Source organism: Ambystoma mexicanum, chromosome 4p (assembly GCF_040938575.1).
Source record: "Ambystoma mexicanum isolate Mex_15411 chromosome 4p, UKY_AmexF1_1, whole genome shotgun sequence".
Lineage (NCBI taxonomy): Eukaryota > Metazoa > Chordata > Amphibia > Caudata > Ambystomatidae > Ambystoma > Ambystoma mexicanum.
This window is the reverse complement of record NC_090927.1, coordinates 809,170,095-809,194,140: the sequence shown is the minus strand read 5'-3', so window position 1 is coordinate 809,194,140 and position 24,046 is coordinate 809,170,095. Positions and strand designations below refer to the sequence as shown.

The 24,046-nt window shown below is 48.2% G+C and overlaps 1 protein-coding gene across 1 annotated transcript in view; it reads right to left on the bottom strand.

Annotated features, from left to right (window-relative positions):
• ZNF292 (zinc finger protein 292) overlaps nucleotides 1-24,046 on the bottom strand; it is a 1,156,963-nt gene that overhangs the window by 247,228 nt on the left and 885,689 nt on the right. The window contains exon 6 of the mRNA XM_069606362.1: nucleotides 22,214-22,350. Within this exon, the coding sequence (XP_069462463.1) occupies nucleotides 22,214-22,350 (137 nt within the window). The remainder of the gene's footprint in view (nucleotides 1-22,213; nucleotides 22,351-24,046) is intronic.

The window sequence follows — 24,046 nt, the reverse complement described above, 5'->3', positions numbered from 1 at the left end:
AATTCAGCGGTTCTTCAGTGTTTCAGCTCCTCGCGCCCGACAGCAAAAAGCAACACCACGGTTCTCGGATACCACTTCAGACTTTCCTTGCTTCTTGGGTTCAGCACTCTGTTGAGGTGGCTCAGGCTTGGTCAGTCCTGCAACAGGGAAGTCTGGAGGACCTTCCCAACGCTTGGCTCAGACTTAAAAGCAACACACATAATCAGGTGTTCCTATCCCTGGCTCTTCGGTACCCGCAGCAGTAGTGGAAATGCAACCAGCTTCGAGAGGATGTCCAGACGTGCTTACTTTGGAGTTGATTGGTCCCATCAACTCAAGGGGAGAAGTCGTCTTTGCAGGGCTTCTCCAGTCGATGTGAATTCGGAGCTTCAGCACAGCAGCAGGACATCACTGGGCAAAACAGGCCAGGAGTTGCAGCAGGCATCTATTCCAAGTTCTCTTTCGGATTCCTTTGTCCAGTGGCCTTCCAAGCCAAAAACCCTCACCTTTTATGCAGGTTGCTCCCATTCATTCCAGCCTAGCTGTCAATCACACAGCAGGGTGGCGGCTGTCCTTGCTGGACAGCCAGCTGACCAATGGCCTTTGGGTGCATTCCTATAACCAAGGGGATTAAGCACAGGGAGTTTTGGGTACCTCCCTCACTTCCTGCCCCTGCCAGACATACTGGAGCCAGAGGCGGGCTTCACCAGCGAATCCCGCCAAAGACAAAACTAACAAAGGGACCAAACCTAGTTTGGCAAGCAGAGTAACTCTCAAGAAGGACCTTCCTGACAAGAAATGGTGAAAAAAGACGACTAAGGCCATTTTGACGAAATGGGTGCCTTACTGTGGCTGCGAACGCAGCCCGGGGTAAAAACACACAATGGTAGTAAAAGTAACCCCTCCAGCCCCCTATGGTAAGATAGTGTGTGCTGGGTCTAGAAAGTTACAAAAAGTAAATTCAATTTCACTTCACTACTCTTGGAAACAGTTCCACGAAGAGAAGGTATTTAAACCTTTCGGAAATATAAGACTTCCCTGTGCTGCTGCCCTGAAGGTGCAGTGTGACACAATGTAACGATGCCGCCTATGGAGTTTAATAGACTCCAAAGTCAAACGATACACAAGAGGATAAATCACATTACAAATGACATGAGATGAAACATCCTAAAGTCCAGCAAAAAGAGCTGGGGGTCTCTAAGGTACAAGGGAATTATCACATTTCTGAGAATTCTCCCTAACAGGGGGAAATCCTCTCTCGTACAAAGGAACAGACACCTACCCTGACTAGGTCAGTGCACACAGAGCACTTGCGTGTCCAGTCCTGTCGATGACCCTAAACCCATTAGCGGAATCCTTTGTGGGGGCAAAGATAGCAAACAAACAATTCCTCTTTATGGTAGATTCAGGCGCTGGGAAATCAGGTTTCAGTGAAGGTGACTTCCCGCTGTCTGGCAAAACTCTAGACACGCAGGGATTGCCTGGGGCTGTTTTAACGGTTCCATATACAAAAGATTTAGATGTAAAGGTGGGGGGCCGGGGAGGGTAGTACATGCTCCCCTATTGTATTCTGAGAACACTACTGTCAACATGCTCGGCAGGGATCTGATTAGCAGTTGTCGCCCTGACCCCATTCACCCACAGTGACTTACATGTGCCGATACAGTCGTGGACAACTAACCCAAACAATGTAGGGCTCCTAAAAGAAGTGACCCCAGTAAGAATCGCACTAAAAAATGGAGCAGTATTACCCAGAGTGAAACAGTACCCACTCTCGAGTGAGACAAAAGGGATAAAAGACACAATACAGGCCTTCCTACACTGAGGGATCATAGTGCCCGCTACCACCCAATGCAACACAGCCATATAACCTGCTAAAAAGGCAACAGGGGGTAGTTGGATAACGATCCAGGATCTCCGTCCCCTCAATGACATAGTACAGAAGGAATTTACTCTCATTCCAAACTCTGCCTCCATCTTGTGCAGCATCCCCAAAAAAGCAACGCACTTCAGTGGTCGACTTAAAGAAGACCCTTTTCTCAATACCACTGCACCCAGACTCAGTATCTCACAGCATTTACACATGGCGGAAAGCGCTACGAGCACACTTGTTTGCCCCAAGGGTATTGCGAAAGTCCTAGCAAATTTAAGAGGTTATTGCACAAAGACCTAGGTAACATCAATGTTGCCAGCACAGTCATTCAATACGTAGACTAATTGGTGTGCATCGATAGTGAGTAAGACTGCCGCAGAGACTCCATCACCCTGCTGCAACTGCTAGCATGCAAGGGTTATAAGGTTGATAAAGCCAAACTCCAATACTGCCAGCTTGAAGTACTCCATCTAGGGAAGCTCATTTCAGCGGACGGCAAGAGAATTATACCTGACAGAGCAGCGACAGTGTGCACCACGCCTAAGCCAGTTACAGTAGAAGACATGCAGAAATTCCTGGGGTTGTCCAACTACTGCAGGACCTGGATTCTGAACTATGCAGCATACACAAGGCCACTCTTACAGGTCCTCAAGGAAGCACAAAAAGGTAACCAGAAGCTAGAATGACCAGCAATCAGGGTGCAAAGTTTCAATGGCCTGAAAGAAGTTATTTCCACAGCTCCAGTTCTCGCCACCCCAGAAAACACACAGGAATTTTACATATTTTCACACTCAAACGGCACACTTATGACAGCTGCACTGACACAGAAGAGCACAATGGGCCATAATCCACAGACCTACTACAGCGGTACACTAGACTGCAAGGACAGTTTGCATGCGAACTAGCTCTTGTTGCAGCTGCCTTCACCATCAAGAAGAGCTCCACAATTGTAATGGGTTGCTCAGTAACATTGTATGTGGAGCACTCAGTATTTGCAATCTTAGAAAGAACTAAGTCCACCCTCAGCACTGGGAGAGCATCGGCTTATGAGATTATCTCGAGCCCAAATGTCCATGTTGTAAGACGCACAACAGTAAACCCTGCCACGTTCCTAACGGAACCATGCACAGACGAAGACTTTCAACAACACGACTCTGCCACCTATGAGGGCAAAGAGGAAGACATCCCCGAAGCAAAGGATAGTCCACTAGGAAAGGGGAGGTGCTCTTTGTTGACGGGTCAGCGACAATTGACCAGGACATAGGACATACTGGGGCGGCAGTGGTGTCCTTAGAAGCGGGGGAGTATGAAACGCAAGTAATGAAAAGGCTACCTATGTACTACTCAGCACAAGCAGCGGAAATCATAGTGCTCATAGAAGAGCTCACGGGAGAGAGCTGGTCGGTCCACCGAGCGGTCAGGGTACTCTTCAGGGGGCTCAGAAGAGCCAGAACATTGAGGGCGTCGAGGCTGATTAGTGCCACTAGTCCAGGGGCTGAAGCACCACTCACTGTCTTTGGGGATCGGGCGGAGGAGCAGGGCTTCATCAAGCTGGCTACTAGAGGGGATAATGGGCCACTTCGGGAGTCATCTTTAGATTTTTGGCGGGCTGCTCTTCAGGGGATTCTTGGCTCCAGGGAAGGTCTGGAGAAGTGGCTGCAGAGTGCTTTTTGTCCACGGTCCAGGCTGGAGGCAGGCACACTGATGGTGGGGATCTGTGCCATTCAAGCGGCTAGTGGTTGTCCAGTCGGGGACTGCTCCTGGTTTCACATTTGTCCCACACCCAGACTTTCTGGTACCAGGGATGTGGAGTGGGACTTGGACAGTCCCACCCCTTCCTGGGAGAGAGAGACACACAGAGAAACCAAAGGGTGTCTCACCGACCAGTCCCTTGGGATCAGTCATCCAAGTGGCCGGGGCATGGCCATCGCTATTGGATCCAGACCCCAGGGGTGGATCAGTGCAGGTGGATCACCTGGATGAGGGGTCCCGGAGGAGTGGGGCACCCGGAGGAGAGACGTGGTATCCCTGTTCCCATTTTCCTGTAGAACACCCTCATTCCATGTACTATCTAGGAATGTTACCCTCCAACCCCCTTTCCTACACACACTGCAGCACAGACAAAGCGCATCAGGTAAAGACAGACTCACACACAGCCAGTCCGTTTTACATGTCCCAACATCAGGGTCAAGCAGAGTCAGGCACTTAACCTTAATGGCTCGCACCTGAAACCGGCTACCTTTCCCCACTGAGTTTAAAGTCTGAGAATGAGAGCACCCGGAGAGCAAGGCAAGAAGAGCAACCGAAGTGCGCAAGACCACCAGAACAGAAGGGCAGGAAATCCTGTGAAGGTGACGCGACCATGGAAGCAGAGCAGACGGGACCAGGAGGCGACAGAGGCCGTGGTCTTACCAGCTGCACGGTGAGGGTTGCTGCAGAATCCCAAAGGGGCAACTCCCTGCTACTGCAGAAGGTCACAGCGGTACCTCCTTCATGTGCAGTGTGAGGACTTGAAAGGAGGCGAGCTGTGCTAGGCCAAAAGCCTTGACTAGACAGAAGGTCTTGGTACACTGTATCAGCCACTGCAGGTGAGTGAAATAGGAGACTGGCTTGTGTTGATAAATGAAAAGGACACCAACGTTTGAAGTGCTCATTGAGTTGTTGAGACACAGCAAGCGAAAGCACATTGTAGCAAGATTGAAGGAATAGTCAAAGTGGTCATACGAGGGTTAAGTCAAGAGTACAAGCCCCTCCCACGCCCGTACAGTCAAAAGTCTTTGACAGAAGGTGAAACGAAATATAAAGCTAACCTAAGAAATTGTTAACCCTGTGATGCTAACTAAGAACTACAGATACCAGAAGTCCTCGGGAGAGGAGGCCGGTATAAACCTTTGAACTGTATCCAGTATTATGGGCTGTACGTAGGATGTCAAACATGAGAAAGAGAAACCCGAATGTTGGAAGTAAACCCACTTGCAACAATATAACAGAGTGACCCAGCGAGACGCGATCGCCTATCGGAACGGTCTGTATTGAACTGGCAAATATTTCAAGTGAAAGATTGCAAAGTAACGAGTGTGATGCTAGCGGTTTGAAGGCTTGCACCGACAGAGGGAAGCTAACTGCCTACGGAGGAAGGTCTGATCCGGAGGAGGGGAACCCGAGTCAAATCAATGAAAGTGAATCAAATATTTGTTTAAAAAGACATTAAGAGCTCCTGTGTTATAAGCTAGTAGAATAGGTAAAGTTAACTGAACTGAGATTTGAAGGCTACAGTGAACCAGACGGAGGGAGGCCAAGTAAAAGCAAGGGAAAGTGAATCCCACATTTTTATAAAGTGACTCAACAGTGGTGTAAACACGAAGGTGGACCCAACTAAGAGGTATCACGAGAAAGCTGGGGAAGAGGGTCATCTCGCATGGTGAGAGCTTGGGAAATGTCTTGTGATTCTAAGCAAAAGACATTGATTCGAGGGATCCTGCCTTTTCTGAAGAAACTACTTCCTGATGCCTATAGACTCGCAGTGATCACGGGCATGCCACTGTTCCGTCTTGACCTGTGATGTAACGCAGGGTAGGGAGTGCACTAGTTCAGCAGTCCTGAACTACCGAAAACCTTTGACATTTCTGTTTGCGCAACACTCTTGTTATACACATCATTGTCCCACACCTTTTGTTATATAGAGTAAGGAATTGGCAATCTTGGCACGTTTAGTGGCTATGCGCGGCGGGCGCAAGTGTGCACACTAGAGATAATGCAGAAATTGTGCTCAAAAGAAGCATCTGCTGCCACCAGCTTTTCTTTGGACACATGAAGGTTACCAAGGGCTGTGGTGGTGCAGTGGTATCCCCATTGCACTTTATTGTGGGGTGCTGCATGCAGAGTTGAACGTACAAGAATTAAAAGGGGAAACAGTTTACCAGGACTGATTATTCTGAAAGACTCAGTTTCCTCATAACAATGAGCAAAAGGAAAGGGAAGTGAAGCTTGAAGGCTTTACTTCCCTTTAAAAAGTCAGATTAGGAATAAAACAAATATGAACTATAGAGGGACAGTTAGAAAAAAGAAAATATGTCTTAACAGTTGTCATTGCAGCCAATTATTAATTGATGTTGTAAGCATTACTGATTCAAATATTGTTAATTGGCCCAAAACGTAGAGCACACATAGATGCATCATTCAGTTAGTGAATAGGAATCCATTGAAGCCGTGGATGTGTATCCATACTAGTAAATGCCAAATTACAATAGTATATGGAAAATTGCATTTTGCTGAAGCCTTGTTCTGATCACTTATCTTCCTTCTGACCATTCATTGAATGAGTGATTAAAATGACCAGATTACATTGTGATGTTTTCACGTTGGGAAATAGTAGTGACTACTGAGTTGCTTTGTATTAAGTGTCAATTGATTCATGACTCAGGTGTGCGCCCTTGTAATAAATGGAGAGTCATGTTTGTCAATATTTAACTGTGAGAAATGTTTTTATTAAAGCAATTTGTTATTGTAAACCAGCGTGCTTCTTGTCCCAGAGAGTGGGGGTTTGATTGTTGTCTGTGGTGATGTTAGATTAGTATTTTCCAGGGGTAATACACAACCTACAAATAATCCAAATTGTGCAAGTTTTGTTTGGGTTGGACTGAACAACTGTCCTGAGGTGCTGCCCAATTAAATTAAATCTATATTCGACAAAATATGGGGAGTAGAGCAATCGCTCTACTCCAGAAAGCCCTGCCACTCTACCTTACCTAAGAACATAATTTACCAGGCTTCCATCACCAACCAGCTCTAGAAAGGGTGGGGACTGCTAATTACCAACTGAGCTGCACTGGGACGGTACTGTGAACTCTAGCCTGCGTCACATCGTTGGGAACCTTTAGTTCTGCTTTTGAGCCACATCTAGAGGGTGCCACATTGGGGCCGAACTTTGATTAAGATAGAACTACGAATGTTACCTGCATCACTCTTAGGGAACACTCAACACTAGCACTCTCCCACTACAAATGTATTCTCAAATATAGGTGTGACAAACCATATGTATCTGTTATAATGCTAAACCTACTGTATTTATTGTGCAACCTACCACACTATAAAACCTAGGTCTTTCACCCACTATACAGGTCTCTCAACTCTAGGTGTAGCCTCCGTCTTTCTCTAGTACATGGTGAAACATACTGCATTGTGAAACCCAGGCCTCTCCTACTATACAGGACTCTCAAATCTAGGTGTAGCCTCCAACTTTTAGTATATGGTGAAACTTAACCTTCATCTCTGTTCATTATAGGGTGACACATACTGCATTGTGAAACCTAGGATTCAATGGTATAGGAATCTCAAATCTAGGCCTGCTTCCTCTAATGCACTGGACAAAGTTTGCTGCAGCCGAACAAATTCGAAGCTTACGGTATGTATATCTCACACCACCAGTGTGGATACAGGCCGCAGGCACGGCCAAGCATCCATGCACGATAGAATGATGCTATGGCTATGCTCATCCTGTCTAGCATCACACATAGCCGTCCAGACAAACACTCGGCATACCTCAACACATCTGCCACTAGCATACAGTGACTACCAACTGAAAGGAACTCGATATTGCTTGCCACACAGACTCTCACAAAAACAACCTACTGCAAACCTCCAACAGTGCCCACCCATGTGCCTGACCTCTCTTGGGGCCACCTAGTCTAGCCTTGCCAGCCACCCAAGTCCTAGAACGGCAACATGCACACATGCATCTCCTAAGCTAAACTCCTTAGAACGTTCCACCACATTGACTATGGTCACTGAGGGTGTTCCAACCAGGAAAAAGTGCATTGAGGTCACACAAGTGGGGAAAGAGCGCTATATGAATAACCAAATACAATGCAATGCACTACAATACTTTGAGCAAAGGGTGTCTTGCGACCATCTATTCAGACTCAGCATACGTAACACAGAGGTGCACGCTGGTCCCTCATACCGGAAAAAGTCTTTCAACGAGCAGACAGATCATCTTTGCAACATGCAGTGCTACTTAATGCCCCGATCTCCGCCCCGACCGAGCCACCAGTAGTGGCAGTCATGAAATGCGCGGCCATAGCAACAACAGACAAAATCTCTTTGGGAAACGCAGCTGCAGATTTGTATTTTATTTATAAAGCACACCTGGCCCAAGGGCAAGATACAACGGCCAAAGTGGTAGCGTACCTCCCAGTACCCATACCTGCTGAATATGTTTCTACCATTTCCACTCAACCAGAGATGGACCCACATACAGCACTGCTCATAACACAAATAGAGCTCCGATGTAGCGCACCGCAGGAAGAGAAGGATATCTGGCTCAAGCACAGGTGCGTACAATCATCAACTGATCTCTTATCGAAACAGCAATGTGCAAGGAAGGCAATGATGCTCATGGAACTACTTAGACAGCCTTTGAAATGCACTACCCCTCTCATAGCTCAAAAACACATTGCAGCACACAAAGGAGGACTGGTTCATACCAAATCTCCAAGAGCACCCATCAACCATGGTCATACAATGCACTCCATGCCAAGTGTTCAGCACGGAATGACACTACACATTACGAGGTACCTTTCCTGTCCATTGGGCCATTCTGCGAGCTCCACATTGACTATGCGGGCATGGGTGAGAGATGTAACGGAGCTCGATATATCATTGTAGTAGGGTGTCCGTTCTCGCAGTGGGTTGAGGCTGGCCTCTGTGCCCACCTAGATGCCAAATGTGCTGCAAAATTCCTCATAAGTGAGTTGTTTCCCAGGTGGGGAGTGTGCAATGTTTTGAGATCCAATAATGGCACCCAATTTTTTTATTAACTATTCAAAGAAATCACAACTATATTAGATATTAAACACTGCTCATGCCCCATTTATCACCCCCAACGGCCTTCTCAAGAGTAAGCTTTCCAAAATGTGCAAAAGAACTGGGTGCATTGTTTACCCCTGGCTCTGTTCAATTTGCACCCTCACCCAAGTAAGGAGCACCACCTCTCACCATACAAGATAGTAACAGGAAGGTGCATGCACACACCCATCTCGCCTGTGAGGAGATCATTAGTTGCTCAGAGCTGCAACAGTTCAGGGGGAAGAGTTCAAAGATTACTAGACAAATTTAACACGTGCGATGAAATGAGTCTTGCGACGGATCGCACCACCTCACCTCACCCAGCACCCAAAACACTACAGATCAACTTGCCTCAGACACAATACCCGCCCAACCACTGTTGCCGGGGGAGCTAGTGTATTTAAGGAGCTTTGTGCGCAAGTGGAACAATCCAAAGTTCCACTGGCCCTATGAAGTGGCGTTTTCCACCCACATCGCAGTAAAGGTGAAAGGGCTTCGATATTGGATACACCTTTCAGCCATTCGCAGAGAACAGTCTAATTCCGCACCAGTCCCCTAAACAAACACAACCAGTCTACCTTACCTTACTTACCTTAATGCTGCCAATCTAAGCGCGTGTGCAAGAAACCAGACAAGCATTGCTGCTTAAAGCATAAGGTCTGCAAATCCAAACAAACCAACTCTTGCTCTCTTTCTCCTCCCCCCTTTTCACTTCTCTACCCCTCGCCCTACCATCCCCATTTCGTGCCCGTTTTTGTTCTCATTACAGGAGAAAGAAGATGAATCGTTCAAATTATTAATTGCATAAGGATAGAAATGCCATTAGTTTTACTAGAATGTATTCCTATCAATGCGGCTTGCACTTTACCATCTGTTCACCTTCCTTATGTTAAAGGCATTTGTACCGCACACCGTCACCAACAGAGTTGGTCCCCAGGCGCTCTGGCGGATCTGCAAACGAAAATGGAGGATGGGCTAGTAATGTGAAGCGGGAGTAGGATAGTGAGAGGGGTGGTATTCTGTTGGCAGCTTCAGTTCAGTATACACTGTGTGCTGAGCTTTGGTGCGGCTATCGGATCGATGTCAGTCCTTGTGTACTGTTGGTGCGGCTTATGTGTTGTTGCAGTGTGGTGAAGCGCACGCGGTTTGCGGTGCGAGAGGTGGTTGTGTGAGCTCGATTGAGTTAAGTATGCAGAAAGTTTGAGCTTTTTGGTTAGTGGGTTATATCATTTGCAACTCATCTTCACAGTATGCCTAAATGCCCAGATTACGGGAATCCTTCATGTAGGGGGGAGGCCCTAGTCCCACAGCAAGCTCCATTTAAGCATACAATTGACAGGTGTGTATACCATACCTATATTCGAGTGCACTGCAAAGTTGTGAAGGGTCAGGAATTCAGAATAAACTACGTCTCACTGCATGCAAAGACGCAGGCTATCCCCGCATATGAGAGACTTGCACAGTGGGAGAAAGGTTCAGGCTCCAAGTAGGTAGGCGACAGTCCAGTAACCACAACTCCATCCCAGTGTGGCATCCGATCACGCTCCCCACTCCATCCAGTGCTGCACATGCCACCACTCACAACTACAAGTGTGTCGCTTGCCAACTCCCACATCTCCATCCAAGCGCGGCACCTGCCAAATATACACCATTCAATTGAGATGTGGCGCGGGACAACATCCACAACCACATCCAAACCCGGCACCTGTCAACATTCACAGCTTCAAGCGTGTCATTTGTCAATTTCCACAACTCTGAGCGGGTGTGTTTGTAACCAAGTGTGTAGTCGGTCTTCACTGTCGTCCTCTTGTAGGTGGTCTCTCATTGTGTTGTATGCTAATGTTGGGAATATATTGGATTCATCTTTTATCTGGCAAGCCATCTAAAAGAGTGGGAGGCCAAACAAAAGTACACCTCAATATAACCGAATTGCAAAACACAACTTTATACATGTACAATACGACACAAGCATGTAACACCAGCGCCTGTATGTGTGAGTAAAATGTTTGACATATTAGTTCCTACTATTAACAACCTCTTTTGTAGCACAAATAGCAGTAGTAGCACCATTGTTAGCAGGAGTCTATCACCAACGAGGTATATACCGTGACATGATAGGATGAAAAGACAAGCGCGTAGGCCCAAATATGATGCATACCATGGCCTAGGCCAGGATGCTGTCGAAGATATCCGTCATCCTGTGCACTTAAATAGTTGTTATTCTGACATGAGTGCGGTGGGTAGACTAACAACCAATAGTAGTCGCCATGTATGCTCATTGATACCAGACGCATTGGGGGAACCCAAAGTTCTAGTACCACAAGTACCACCAATTATGGAGGCACAATGCCTGATTCATCTTGCGCTATGTAGGCTAAAAGGCACCTTCAATGCACACAACGTGCGTCTACAACGTGTCGATCCAGATGCCCAGAAATGCAAAGCCAATCTGACAAACACTACCTGTTTAAAGCAACCATATTTGGTGATCGGGGGAGAAAAGTATGTTAGTAACAGGTGGTAGGAAACAACCCTCACTTGCTGAGCTGAAGGCCTAATAGGATACCAAGAACAAATAGTGGCCCTCTTGGAAAGAACATGCAAAAAAATATGGACAGAGCATTTTACAAAACCAACATGAATTTCAGCAATGGAGAAGCCAGTGAAAGTGCACCAAGAGAAGAACTTTGAGTTGTGCTTTTCATCGAAGGAACGGTCTTTGTCGGCAATGCAACAGAACGTTGTCGATTCGAGATAGAGAGAGCGGCACAGCAGCACTGCTGGACTACTACTGGGCGTGTGAGCAACAAGCGCCCTTGCACCTCCCACCATCATGGAGGGGCTATTGTGCGCTGGCCACGCTACATTCCGATAACAGCGGGGGTGGGGAGGACATCCCAAACATATCAGTCTGTGTCCTGCCCTAGGGCAGTCTGGGGTTGCTGTTGGTACTCTTGTTCAGAGGAGAATTGCCTAGCATTTCGGTGCTGGACTGCCCCAGAGCAGGACAAAGACTGATATGTTTGGGATATATCTTCTCTGTGAAAGATAGTGCGCTAAAGACTCTGGGTTAGGCTCTTGTAACCAGGACTCATGTCTGGCAGAGAGTCTCCCAGGACCCCCCCTTGTTATCACGCTACACTCAGCACTACTGGCAGTCCCAGTAGCACACTTGCAAGAGGGGTCATTGACCGATAACAGCACCAGCAGTGCCCCAACGATCGCAGAACAAAACACGCTGCCACCACCAGAATTTTGCATCATCCCTGGGAAGAAGCCATATAACCAGCTTCGAAGAAAAAAAGAGACCATCTATCGACAATGCTTGAAGAAATACCTGAAAAATATACAAGTTGTTCAGCTCAGCAAAGACATTCTCCACATCACTATTGCAAACCAGCATACAAGCACAAGCTAATGCTAAATGGCTCCAAATTATGTGAGGGGAACTTGCCCAGTTGGCAAATGACACTGAGCAGGGATTCCACGTCATAAGGGTTAGGGTTGAGCGGCACGCACTGAGGCTGATGACTATGCAGAACCATTACGTCTTGGATATGCCGACAGCAATGGAAGGTGTGTGCAAAAAGATTGGGAGTTCATGTTGCACACTCGTGCCTTCTGAAGATGCCGAAAATGGGTCCCTGTCACACGTCATAGCTGCAGTGCACGACCTGGGGGCCAAGATGAAGAAAGCAGCTGGTGTTCAAGAGTTTACAATGGCTTTAAACTAGACTCCGTCCTGGTTTGGAGTACTGGTGAAAATGTTGGTGCCCATCATCGTGTTTATCCTGGTTATTTTTTGCACGTGCCAACTGGGACTCTAATGTTGTGCCAAAGCAGTACCCAATAGTGCAATGACAATGGTTTCAATTGGCGTTTTAAAAGTACCTCATAGCGCAAAGGATGTAGACCCTTTCCCCCATGGAGATGAAGCAGACGGCTCTACCACCCGAGCATTGTCCCTCCTCCAGACCCTGAAAACTAAGGAAATATGGCTAGATTTAGCAGGAGATGGGGGCTGCATCTATATGACCTGTCCTGCTGAAGAGTATGCACGAGTGGGAGAAAGCCTGCAAAATGTATGTAGGGCGTGGATGCCAATAAAGGGAACGCCCCCATATGAAGATGTGGCGAGAAGGGAAAACTAGCGCAAATATGCAGTGGAATTAGTTACTGTAGAAGGCAATGGAGAAAGGTTGGGGAAGAATTAGCCTTTCCCACCCCTCTAGGCGCTTTAGAGTGAAGCGAGTCCCATAGATAGATGGGTGATATACCAAGGGCGAGAGGGCTGTGCTGATGAACTCGATACCAACACAATATTGCATAAATTAGAGATGCATAGACCTAGTGCGCGCATAAAAAGAGACACCATTTTGTAACTATGATGAACACAATTCAGTCCTGCATGGCTGCGCGGTAGAATGTAGGCCTAAACGACGAAACCTGAACAGGACCAACCTCAGAGTAGATGGACCCATGATGCTAATTCCCACAGACACCTCCCTTTGTTCTTTAACTGATGCAGTTACCTGTTATCCAAGAAAGGAATGCGTCCTTTTTAGGCAGAATCCTGTGCAGTTCCCTTGGGGACCACTGCAAGAAGATTAAGACTACAGGAGTAAGCAGTAAACCCAATTGGTAGCAGTCTGTACCACCCAGATTTACCTGGTAGCTGTGGCTGAGCAGTCAGACTTCTCTCAAGAAGAGTAGGGCAGTATACAGAGGATACACAATAGGGCTAAAAACGCAGTAGAGCAAGCAAACACTGACCAAAGCTTGGTATCAAAAGTACATAATTATTTAAAACACACTTAAGGAAATACACTAGCACTATAAATCAAAGCAAGTTCAAACACAATCAGAAAAGTATACACACATCCCTTAAGAATTATTAGACAAGTCTTAGTCAAAACAACACCATTTGTAAAAACAGATGCGAGCTCGTAACTTAGATGGCACTCCAATAATTAAGTTAAAGGGAGAGAAAAAGGCAGGTCATGAAAATAAAACAGTTCCCAACACTTTTCTAAGACCAAAACAAGTTAGTGAAGGCAGAGTCTACTGTAGAGCCAAAGTTCATAGGCCAGGCCCCCTTTAAATGGAGCAAGGTGAAATGTGCCCAAGATCACACAGTTTAGAAATGCATTCAAGTCTTTGTAAAAATGTTCAAAAGAGGTTGGGTTGATTCAGAAGGTAAAGTTAGAAGGTTTGGGGCCAACCCAGTTGGAAAGCCAAGGATTTAAGGGTCACCTTTATCAAACCGTAGAAAGGGAGGCCAGGTGGAACACAGTACCTTTAAAGTTGAGGAAGCTCCAGCGGTGGCAGTTGTTCCTGGCAGCGGGTGCAGACCAGGGGAAGAGTCTCGTCGAGGAGGAAACTTGGAGTCGTTGCACTGCCCAGGGAAGAGACCAGCCGTGGAGTTCGTTCGGTAAAAAGGTGCGTTCCTTTCATTCGCGTTCACAGTGGTGAAGCTTGGCTATCCGGCCGCCGGGGTGCTTGGCACTGGCTATTCGACCAAGAGACGTCCTGGAAGGCGAACGGCGAACTGGTTGATCCCACCAGCTCAGAGGAAGAAGACTCATTCAGCAGAAGATCTTCTCTTGTCGTCGGGAAAGTGGTGAGGTTGTTGCAGCAGGGCTCCACCGGTGGTGTCGTTGCAGATGGCTCAGCTTCTCCCCTCTTCGGATTTCTTAGGTCCCGTGGCAACTTCGGAAGTTCCAGTCCCAAAAGCCCTGCTTTTATGCAGAAAAACCCCCGATTCAACAGCCTAGCTGTCACTCATACATGCCAAGTGGTGAGCCGGGCGGCTCACCACTGGGCCAATCAGTACAGAGTGCGACTTGGGTTGCTAAGGCAACGCAGTCCAGGGTGCCAATTCCCCCACCCACACATCCTGTGGAACCCAGACAGAGTGGCACCAGTTGGAGGGTTTCTGTGGAGAAGCCCTCCAAAAATTGGAACAAAGGGCCCGACCTTGGTTGGAGTTACAGAGACGGACACAAACGCCATTTTAGAAAAGAGTTCTGGCAAAAAGACCCAACCGGTGATTTTATATTAAATAAATAAACCGGCGGTATCTTTAACATTGCACCAAAAAGTGGTGCGTTTAAAATCAATGGGAAAATCCCATAGGTAATATTCCGGTGGAATATTTTGCGTGGTAACCACTGCCACCAGCCAGAAACTCGACAAGGGGGGACTGGACAGTGCCCCCTTGGAAACAGACCCAGGGGCAATCTAATTAACCCCTTCCAGTACTTCCACAATATGATGGTTTGTACTGGTTCTGTTCACAATTTTGGACTAGAAAAGCCAATGGTGACTTTACATACCCTGGGAGACAGTCAGTCCCAAGGTATGGAGTCTATGTTTGGGGGTCACTATGTCACCCCTGTGTTACTGCACTGAGGGTGCTGTGTAACACACACTAAAACAGATGATACCCTATGGAGTAAAAAGACCCCATAGCCCATAAGCACACAATAAATCAAAGACATACCTCAAATCATGCCTAAGAGTGGGAGGAAAAGAGTCTCACTCTTAGCAGGAGAAAAAAACAAACCCCAAAAATCCGGCAAAGCTGCTGGGGGACTCACTAGGTTTGGGAAATTAGCCTTATAAGAGAATTCTCCCTAACAGTCCTGCAAGGCCATGAGGCAGCACCTGACTCCTTGCGGCAAGCAATCATCTCAGCCAGGCCAACAGCAGACCTCCGACCCAGCACACCAGGAGTAATAGCACCCACCACTGACCCAGTCCAATAACCCCTGCATTCCACGATAGTGGGCCACCTCCGACCACCAGCATTAAAACCAATGGCCATAAAAGATCTAAACGAATATGACGATTTCACCTTATCCCATAAATACACCCTTTGTAGTACGAGGTACAGGGATGAAGGAACAAGTTACTGACCTGTAGCTGTTGTTCTCCAGCATAGGTCTGGCATGGATTCACATGCTCATGAATATTCCTCCATCGTCAGGCTGGGAATCCTTGGTAAAGAAAAAATCAGTTTGTTTTCGTTTATCAACTGCCTTTCTACTAATAACCAATCACTGGCCTCTGGGTCATACTGCCCCCAGCCAATGACTGCCCTCTACCTAAGCCCCTCTGGCAGCCATCTTCAGATTTGGTAGCACGTAAAGTCGCAGTAGGACCAAGAGAAGAGCCGCAGAGGGTGTTGGAGGGAGGGTTCGCATGTGAATCCATGCCAGACCCATGCTGGTGAACAAAAGATACAGGTAAGTAACATGTTTCTTCTCCAGCATGGGGTCTGGCATGGATTCACATGGTCATGAATACAAGAATACATAGCAGTACCCACATGCACAACCACGGGAGGTGGCAAGGCTCTACATTAAGCATCATATCAACTCAACATTAAGCATCTCTTACCTCCTCACCAGGCTCATATTCAAGCGAACAGGTTGCGTAGCACTGCCTGGCCGTCTCTGGACTCCTCCCTGGAATCCCGGTCGACGCAGTAAAACCTCGTGAGGATGTGTGTCGACCTCCAAGTAGCAGCCCCGCAGATGTCCAACAGGGGTACACCAGATAGGAACGCTGTGGTAGCATTGATCGCTCTGGTCGAATGGGCTGTCGGCCAGGCGGGCAGCGGTCTGTTTGTCAACCAGTGACAGTGCATGATGCAGCCGGAGAGCCATCTGGAAATGGAAGCCTTCGAGAGGGCCTTCCCTTGGTTCACAGGTCTAAAGTTCACAAACAGCTGTGACGTCTTCCGAAAACTCTTTGTGCGGGCCACGTAGAACTTCAGCACCCTAGCCACATCCAGCGAGTGCAAAGCCCCCTCAGCCGGCGATGATGGCGACGGGAAGTCTGACGGCACCTTGGGCATGAAAGAGGGGTGCGTCCTCAGCACTACCCTCGTCTCGTGGAATGTCAGGTATGGAGGTTTACAGGAGAGTGCCTGGATCTCTCCCACTCGTCGTGCGCAGGTGATGGCCACAAGAAACGCTGTCTTCCACAATAGGAACTTCAGCGGTGCCGAATGCAAGGGCTCGAATGGGGGACCCATGAGCCTGGTCAGCACCACGCTGAGCTCCCATGCCGGGGCCTTCACCGGCAGGAACGAGCGGAACAGTCCTTTCATGAACTCCTTCACCAGGCGGTAAGACCACAGCGACGACCGCCCCAGAGTTTTGGTGCAGCGGAAGATAGCCGCCAGGTGGATCTTGATGGAGGCATGCGCCAGCCCTGCCTTGGCCAGCGACAGCAAGTACGGCAGCACTTGAGGGGCTGTAATCCGTAGGGGGTTGATCTTCTGTGCACGGGACCAGACAGAGAACCTCTTCCACTTATGTCCATAGCACTTAAGAGTCGAGAATGCCATGCCCTTTGCAAGTACCTCCTTGCAGTCCGCCGGGATATCGTAGCCTCCGAACTCAAGTGCTGCAGGTTCAGCAATCCCGGGTTGTGATGTAGGATGGCGCCTCCTTCCCTGGTGAACAGGTCAGTGTCCGTTGGCAGTTTGTTTGACGGGGAGGGGGACGCTGACAAGTCCAGAAGGTCCGGGAACCATATCTGCCTCGGCCGTGCCGGTGCAATGAGGATCATCCTGCACCGGGACCGTTTGAGTTGACTGATGAGTCACAGAAGTAGAAGCAACGGAGGGAACGCATACAGGAACAGGCCGTCCCAGGGGAAGGAGACTGCATCGCCCATGCTCCCCGGCTGGGGAAACCTGCTAGCGAACCTCGGGCACTTGCTGTTTGCGGCCATCAAACAGATCGATCTGGGGATTGTCCCACCGTCGGAAAAGGAGATCCACTTGGTCCTGCCGAAGTTCCCACTTGTGGCAAGCGCGCAGCTCCCTGCTGAGTGAGTCGGCAACAGTGTTTTTCACTCCTGCCAGATGAAAGGGTACCAAAAACACCCCTTGGACGATGGCCCAGTGCCACAGATGCTGCGCTTCCCTGGATAGGGCTGGGGGATCTGGTACCTCCCTGCTTCCGGATGTAGAACATCGTGGTGGTGTTGTCGGTGAAGATCCGTACCACTTTGCCCTTGACGGACGGAAGGAAAGATCTGAGAGCCCAGAACACGGCCCGGAGCTCCAGGACAGTGATGTGCAGGGACCTTTCCTCCGGGAGCCAGAGGTCTCTTGCGTGGAGATTTCTGGTGTGTGATCCTCATCCCTCCAGGGAGGCGTCTGTCATCACAGTCTCCTGGTGCGTTGGGGTCTGGAAGTCCATGCCCGTCGCGAGGTGCGCGCAGGAGCCCCACCACCAGATCGTTTGAGGGAAAGTCTCGTTGAGCGGGATCTTGTCTTCGAAGTTTCCCGTCGCTTGCATCCAACGGGAGTCAAGGAACAATTGCAGTGGCGGCATACGCAACCTGCACAGATGCACTAGGAAGATGCAAGATGACATCATGCCGAGCAGGGATTTGATGGACCTCACCTTGGCTACCTCCATGGTCAACAGCCGTTGTACCATGCCTAGGATGGCCCTCGTCCTTTCCTCCGATGGAAGCCAACCGTGCCACAGTGTCGAGTTTGGCCTCCAGGAACCGGGCGTCCTGTGACAGTACTAGGTGGGATTTTGCAAAGTTGATCGAGAATCCCAGCTCTGTGAGCAGGCGGACGGTCTTCACTGTGTGGTCGAAGGCGAGTTCTCTTGACTTTGCTCGGATGAGCCAATCGTCCATGTAGGTGTATACATGGATCCCCTGCAGGCGCAGCCGCGCCGCCACCGGTGCCAGGCACTTGATAAAGACCCTTGGAGCCGACTTCAACCCGAGGGGCAGGGCCTTGAACTGGTAGTACCGTCCTTGGACCATGAACCGTAGAAACATTCAGTGTCTTGTGTATGGGCACGTGGAAGTAAGCATCCTCCAAGTCCATCGACGATAGGAAATCGCCTTCCTCCAGCTGTTCCAGCAAGTGCTGAAGGGTAACCATCTGGAATTTCTGTGCCTTGATGCATTTGTTGAGACATCGAAGGTCCAGGATGGGCCGCCAGCCGTCGTTCTTTCAGACGAGGAAGTACCGCGAGTATACTCCGGAGCCTCTTTGGGATGAGTTCTATCGCGCCCTTTCTCAGCATGGCTCGTGCCTCCAGAAGCAGCTGTGGAATGGGTCTTCTTTCCTGGCCACAGGTGGGAAACTGGGACACTTCCTTTAGAATTCCAGAGTGTGCCCGTGGGCCAGGACATCCAGCACCCAACAGTCGGTGGAGATGGACTCCAACATGCTGACTAATTTCACCAACCGGCCTCCCACCGGGTGCTTAAGTGGGGGCCCAACACCACGGCCGGTTCAGTCCTGTTGCTTCGTCGAGGCCTTGCCACCTTGGGCTCCTTGGCGACGACGGTATTCACCGTCTCAGTGTCTGCTTTGATGGCCTGCAGACTCTCGTCCACCGCTTTCCCGAACAGGTTGTTCCCGTCGAAGGGCATGTCCAGTACCCTCGTCTGAACGCAAGTCTGTGGCCTCTAGCCAACCGCGCTGGCAAAAACCGGAGTCAGCGATGTCCGTGGCCACCTCTGAGCTCTGAGGAACATAGGGGCGAAGTCCGGGACCCGGCATTTCTTCTCATACTGATCCCGCTTCGCAGGAGCCGTGGATGAGCTCTTGAGGAGCAACAGCCCTTTGCCCCAGATGTCGTCCAGTAACGAGACTGAGAGGACGGTCTTCTTCTTGGCCTCCCGTCGCTGGTAGAGGAAACCTTCCTTTTTCTGCTCTTTGGGACAAAGCGGGAAAAGCTCTGATGCTCTGGCAATCATGGCGTGAAAGGAGCCAATTTCTTCGGGAGTGGATGCCCGTGCAGGGGGGTGATGGGAGATCCGTCCCGTCGTCACTACCGTCGTCGTTCGTCCCCACTGTCTCCATTCCCGTCTCATCCCTTGTTGGAGGGGAAGGAGGTGAAGGCTGAAAAGGAGGGGGTGGGAGGACGACTTCTCCCTTTGAGTTGGTGGGACCAATAAACTCCCAAGTAAGCCACCTGGACACCCATTTCAGAGCTGGTTGCATTTCCTCAGAGTGCTGCAGGAAACCGTAGAGCCAGGGAGAGGGACACCAGATTGTGTGCGTTGCTTGTAAGCTGGCCGAAAGCTTTTGGAAGTTCCTCCGGACTCCCACGAAGCAGGACTGACCAAGCCAGACCCCCCCACCCCCCCTCAGTTGAGTGCGGGACCTCAGATGTGAGGAAAGTCCATCTTCACAGCCAGGAACAGCGCTTATTGCCATTTGATGTACGGCAAGGAGTTGAAACGTGAAACAGCCACTGAAAGTAAAGGTTGCCAGCTTTTACGGTGCCAATACAGTGCAGGAGTGCCCCCGACGTCCTCCCTCTTGTCCCCACGACTGAGGCACAGGAACACAGATCTGCAGAGCTGTACACGAACAGAAGTCATCAGCTGCATCTTTTTCTTCTTTACTAAGATACTGTAAAACTAGCCTAAGAGTACCTCTTACTGTGGAAGTGCTTGTAAACTCTGCAACTCAAGTCTAATCAGCTTGTGGGCCTACGTTTGTTTTTTTCTTTTTATCAAAGACTCCTAAGAATTTGTGCAAAGACTTTTCCATTTACTTACCTGAAGTGCTGCATCCTATACAAAGACTTTTTCCCATTGACTTCGGCTTAGCCTATTGAGTTGATTCTCTTGTTATCTGAAAGTATTTGCCCAGCTTAAGAATATTTGTAATTTGTGTTCTAATAACCTTTGCCCTTTACAAACTATTGAGAGTATTCTGTATGCTAACAGTAAGGTATTAATGTCCCCAGCACCCATGTTACTGAAGTTACTTGTGGGCCATCCCAAAAGGGCCTTGTCTGATCCAGAAACCCAGAGTGTACAGTATTGAAGTATATTTGTGTTACTATTCTACTGCTCCCTTCTAAAGAAGTCTTTATAACTGACTGATACATTATTGTTTATGCAAGAAACCTTGATTGTAAGAGTTTATTTGAATACCTGCAACTGTGAATCTTTGTGTAACTCCACTACAGCTCACATTACCCCTCTTGAGATAAGCCTGACTGCTCAAAACGCTACCAAAACTGTGTAGTACAAGCTTATACCAAAGGTTGGGTTGCCTATACCTGTAGTCATAGTTGCTTGTAGTGTTCTCAGAGGGTACTGCATTCAAACATTGCCTAACGGGGCCAGCCAGGGATAGCAGCCGCCAGGAAGGAAGCAACATACACAAGCAGACCCAAACTAGAGCGCAGACACTGCTCTGTACCACCCGGGGCCTGCATACTCCGCGAACACTGCAGTGGGACCCAACAGACCCCTGACCGTAGCCGCACCTCAATGGGGCCACAGGAAACAGATGTTTGCTGCGGCCTGTGGGGGGACGGGGAATGGCAGCACAGCTAGAAAGCCATCTGCATGAGCGGTCTGCTTCATTGTGATCAGGGTGGGGGCGAGGGAGCAGGGCTTAGGCTCCTTTAGAAATGTTTCAACCCTGCATGCACGGCCCAAGAGGGATTGGTCAGGAGGAAATTAACAATCGCAGCTCGGGGAAGGAGATACAAGGGGGGGATAGGAAACAGGAAGAGGAGGGCTACACGTTTCAGGACAGGCGTGGAGGAGGGACCAAGAGACCAGCAGGAGGAAGGCAGGAGCATTGGCGTGTGGAGGCGTTTATCGGAGGAGGGTGAGGCAGAGTGAGGGTGCGTGTCTGGGTGGCAAGTCAGTAGAGTAAGGCTGGAAAGTGATTATGAAGTGGAAGATACAGAGTGAAAGGAAGTGGTCAGTGTAGTAGTTGAACTGTTTAGTGTTTGCTGCAGGGAAAGTATTGCTAGTAGTGAGAAAGAAGAAAACAGTAGTGGTAGTGCAAGTGTATAGGCGCATTACAAATGCCATATCATGAAGGAGCGTAGTAGTGAGAAAAGAGTAGTGTGGTCATAATGATAGGAGTAGTCAAAGAGTGAGGAGAGTAGTGGTAGTCATAGAGAATTAGTAGTCAGGAGCAGTAGAATTGAGAGGAGAGGGGCAATGTTAGGGAGAAGAAGGTAGTAGAGAAGTGGTAGAATAGTAGCACTGGTGAGGGGAGTAGTAGTTGTGGGAAAGGAGTAGGTTAGAGGCGGAGTAGTAGAAGAGGCTTAGTGGCAGCAGTAGAGTGGGAGATGGGAATGTTAGCATCAAAGGGTGGAGACAAGAATGCAGAGTCACCAACCTAAGCTAGAGAATGGGTTGGAAAAGAAGTCTACAGCACATCAAATTAAAAGCTCTGGACCTTCAAATAAGAGGGTTGTGCACAGCCTACATGGGCCTCATCAGGATATCCGGTCCAAATACACAGATCAGCGTAAGCCAGTTAACACCATTCTGATATGTGATGCAGCCAAATCATTTGTTGATTGCTCGTATGATAGAATGATACTGGGGGATGTAAGGAGGTGCGCATCAGGGCAGATCTTAATACATCAATTACTTCAAGTTAGACTGTTTTTCCTGAATCTTATCAATTCTCTAAAACTTGAAATCTTTTACTAAACACCAAATCACTACTTCTCATACAATTGAAGACCTAAAACTCACCATGCACAGTCCATATCTCCAAGCTGCAGTTGGCGGGATAGAAAGGCTGCACATATAATCAAAGCAGTTTTTTCATCACCTTCGGACTCAAGATTACAGATCATTTCCAAAGCATCTTTGCAGTCCATTTTTGAGATCTAGTTAAAAGAAAAAATATACTTCAAAGGGCAGCTGAACAAGATTCAGAATTCTAACTATGAATCAGAGCTGCGACGGTGGACATGTTTTACTGAACATTTACTGCATTTATTACATTGAGGGAAAGTAAAATTCTAAAGTAGTGACTTGTGTTTTAAAGAATCTGAATGAACTTGATGAACATATAGTTTATAAACTCTCGTTATCATTCAAGCTAGAATGTTAGCATTCACAGAGGCAGTACATTATTGTGTGATTCATAGTCCTAGAAAAGTACCGAACACAAATAAAAGGAAAGTAGGTTACTTTTTAAACTCTTTAGATGCCTGAAAATTAAAAAGTAGTTTTCTACTTCAGACACAAAGAATGCCCTGCATCCAATCTACATGTTTACAACGGTTATAATTCTCAATTTCTGAAAACTTGTTAGGTTGTGCAAATTGCTAAACTGAGAAAGAAACAACTTCTGTTGCCGTGTATTACATTTTAATTTTGCACATGCAACCCTCCTTTAGCTCCTAATTTTAGAATAGGGCACGAAGCAGGGGAGAACACACTTTAAGGGTTCTGGTCACACTGAGAACTGGAGATAAGATGGGCCATAAAATAATCCTTTTTGCAAACCTTTTTTTGAGAAAGAAGGCCACCATAGAAACCAGTCAAGAGTCAAGGTGGGTACAGCATCTAGTCATATGGGCCACTACGCCAGAAGATCAGGAAAATGGTTGCAGAGGCATGGGGGCTTCAAATGTATGCCTGAAAAATTCAGCCAAGCTAGCCAAATAATGAAAAACAAAGTTGACCAGGAGAACTTCCCAAAATTGAATTCTAACCTAATAGAGAAACAGGGAGAAAAGCGGAGGAAATATTAACGGTCAGAGGAGCCCAATGTGCGTGTGACAAATGCAGAGGTGAGAACGATTTTCAATTCCACAACCTAACAATTCCACAAATACAGTGAAGTTAGACCTTTATCTGAAGAATACAGAGCCGCAAATAGTGTGTAGGGGCAATTGGTTTCGAGTTCAGATGCAAGGTTTACAAGTCAGGTGCAATGGTTCATGCTGGCGTTGTGGGGGTGAGGGGGTGGCGTATCAGAAGGGATTCTGTACCACATATTGTCGGCTTGCTCAAGAATACAACAATACTGTGTAGTTGGGTTGGCAAGAATCAGACTGGTGCTGAATTGTCATCTGCCTAGAGCCAAGGGACTTTCCTTTAACACCTCCATGGTCAATTGCATAATCTTCAGAATACTCAGAGGCTCTAGTTTGTGCGGGCTGTGCTAATTGCAAAGACAGATTGTCAAGATTGAAAGTGTGACCCCAGGGGAAAAGATGTGGAAAGAGGCTGCACTAGTGCAGTGCAGGACGGATAAAATAAAGTTTGAACGGTGTGTTCACTTACAAGATTGTGAATCTGTGTGGGGTTCCTTCAATGATCTTTGTGGCTAGTTGAAGCTTGAGAGGTCAAAGTAGGCTGGTGTTTGCTGCTGCAGTGCTGAGAGGATTAATTTGTGTACGATCTTCCCTGCCCGTCTTCATTCCTTTCTTATTACCCACTGTCTGCAGCCCCCCAATAAGGTCTACACCAGGAACACTGCACTGATTAGTACATCTAGCTGGTCGTTAAAACATTTCAGTGCTGCCCTGAGCTGCGATTGGTGGGCTGGTTTAGCCAGCTGCTATGTGTTTA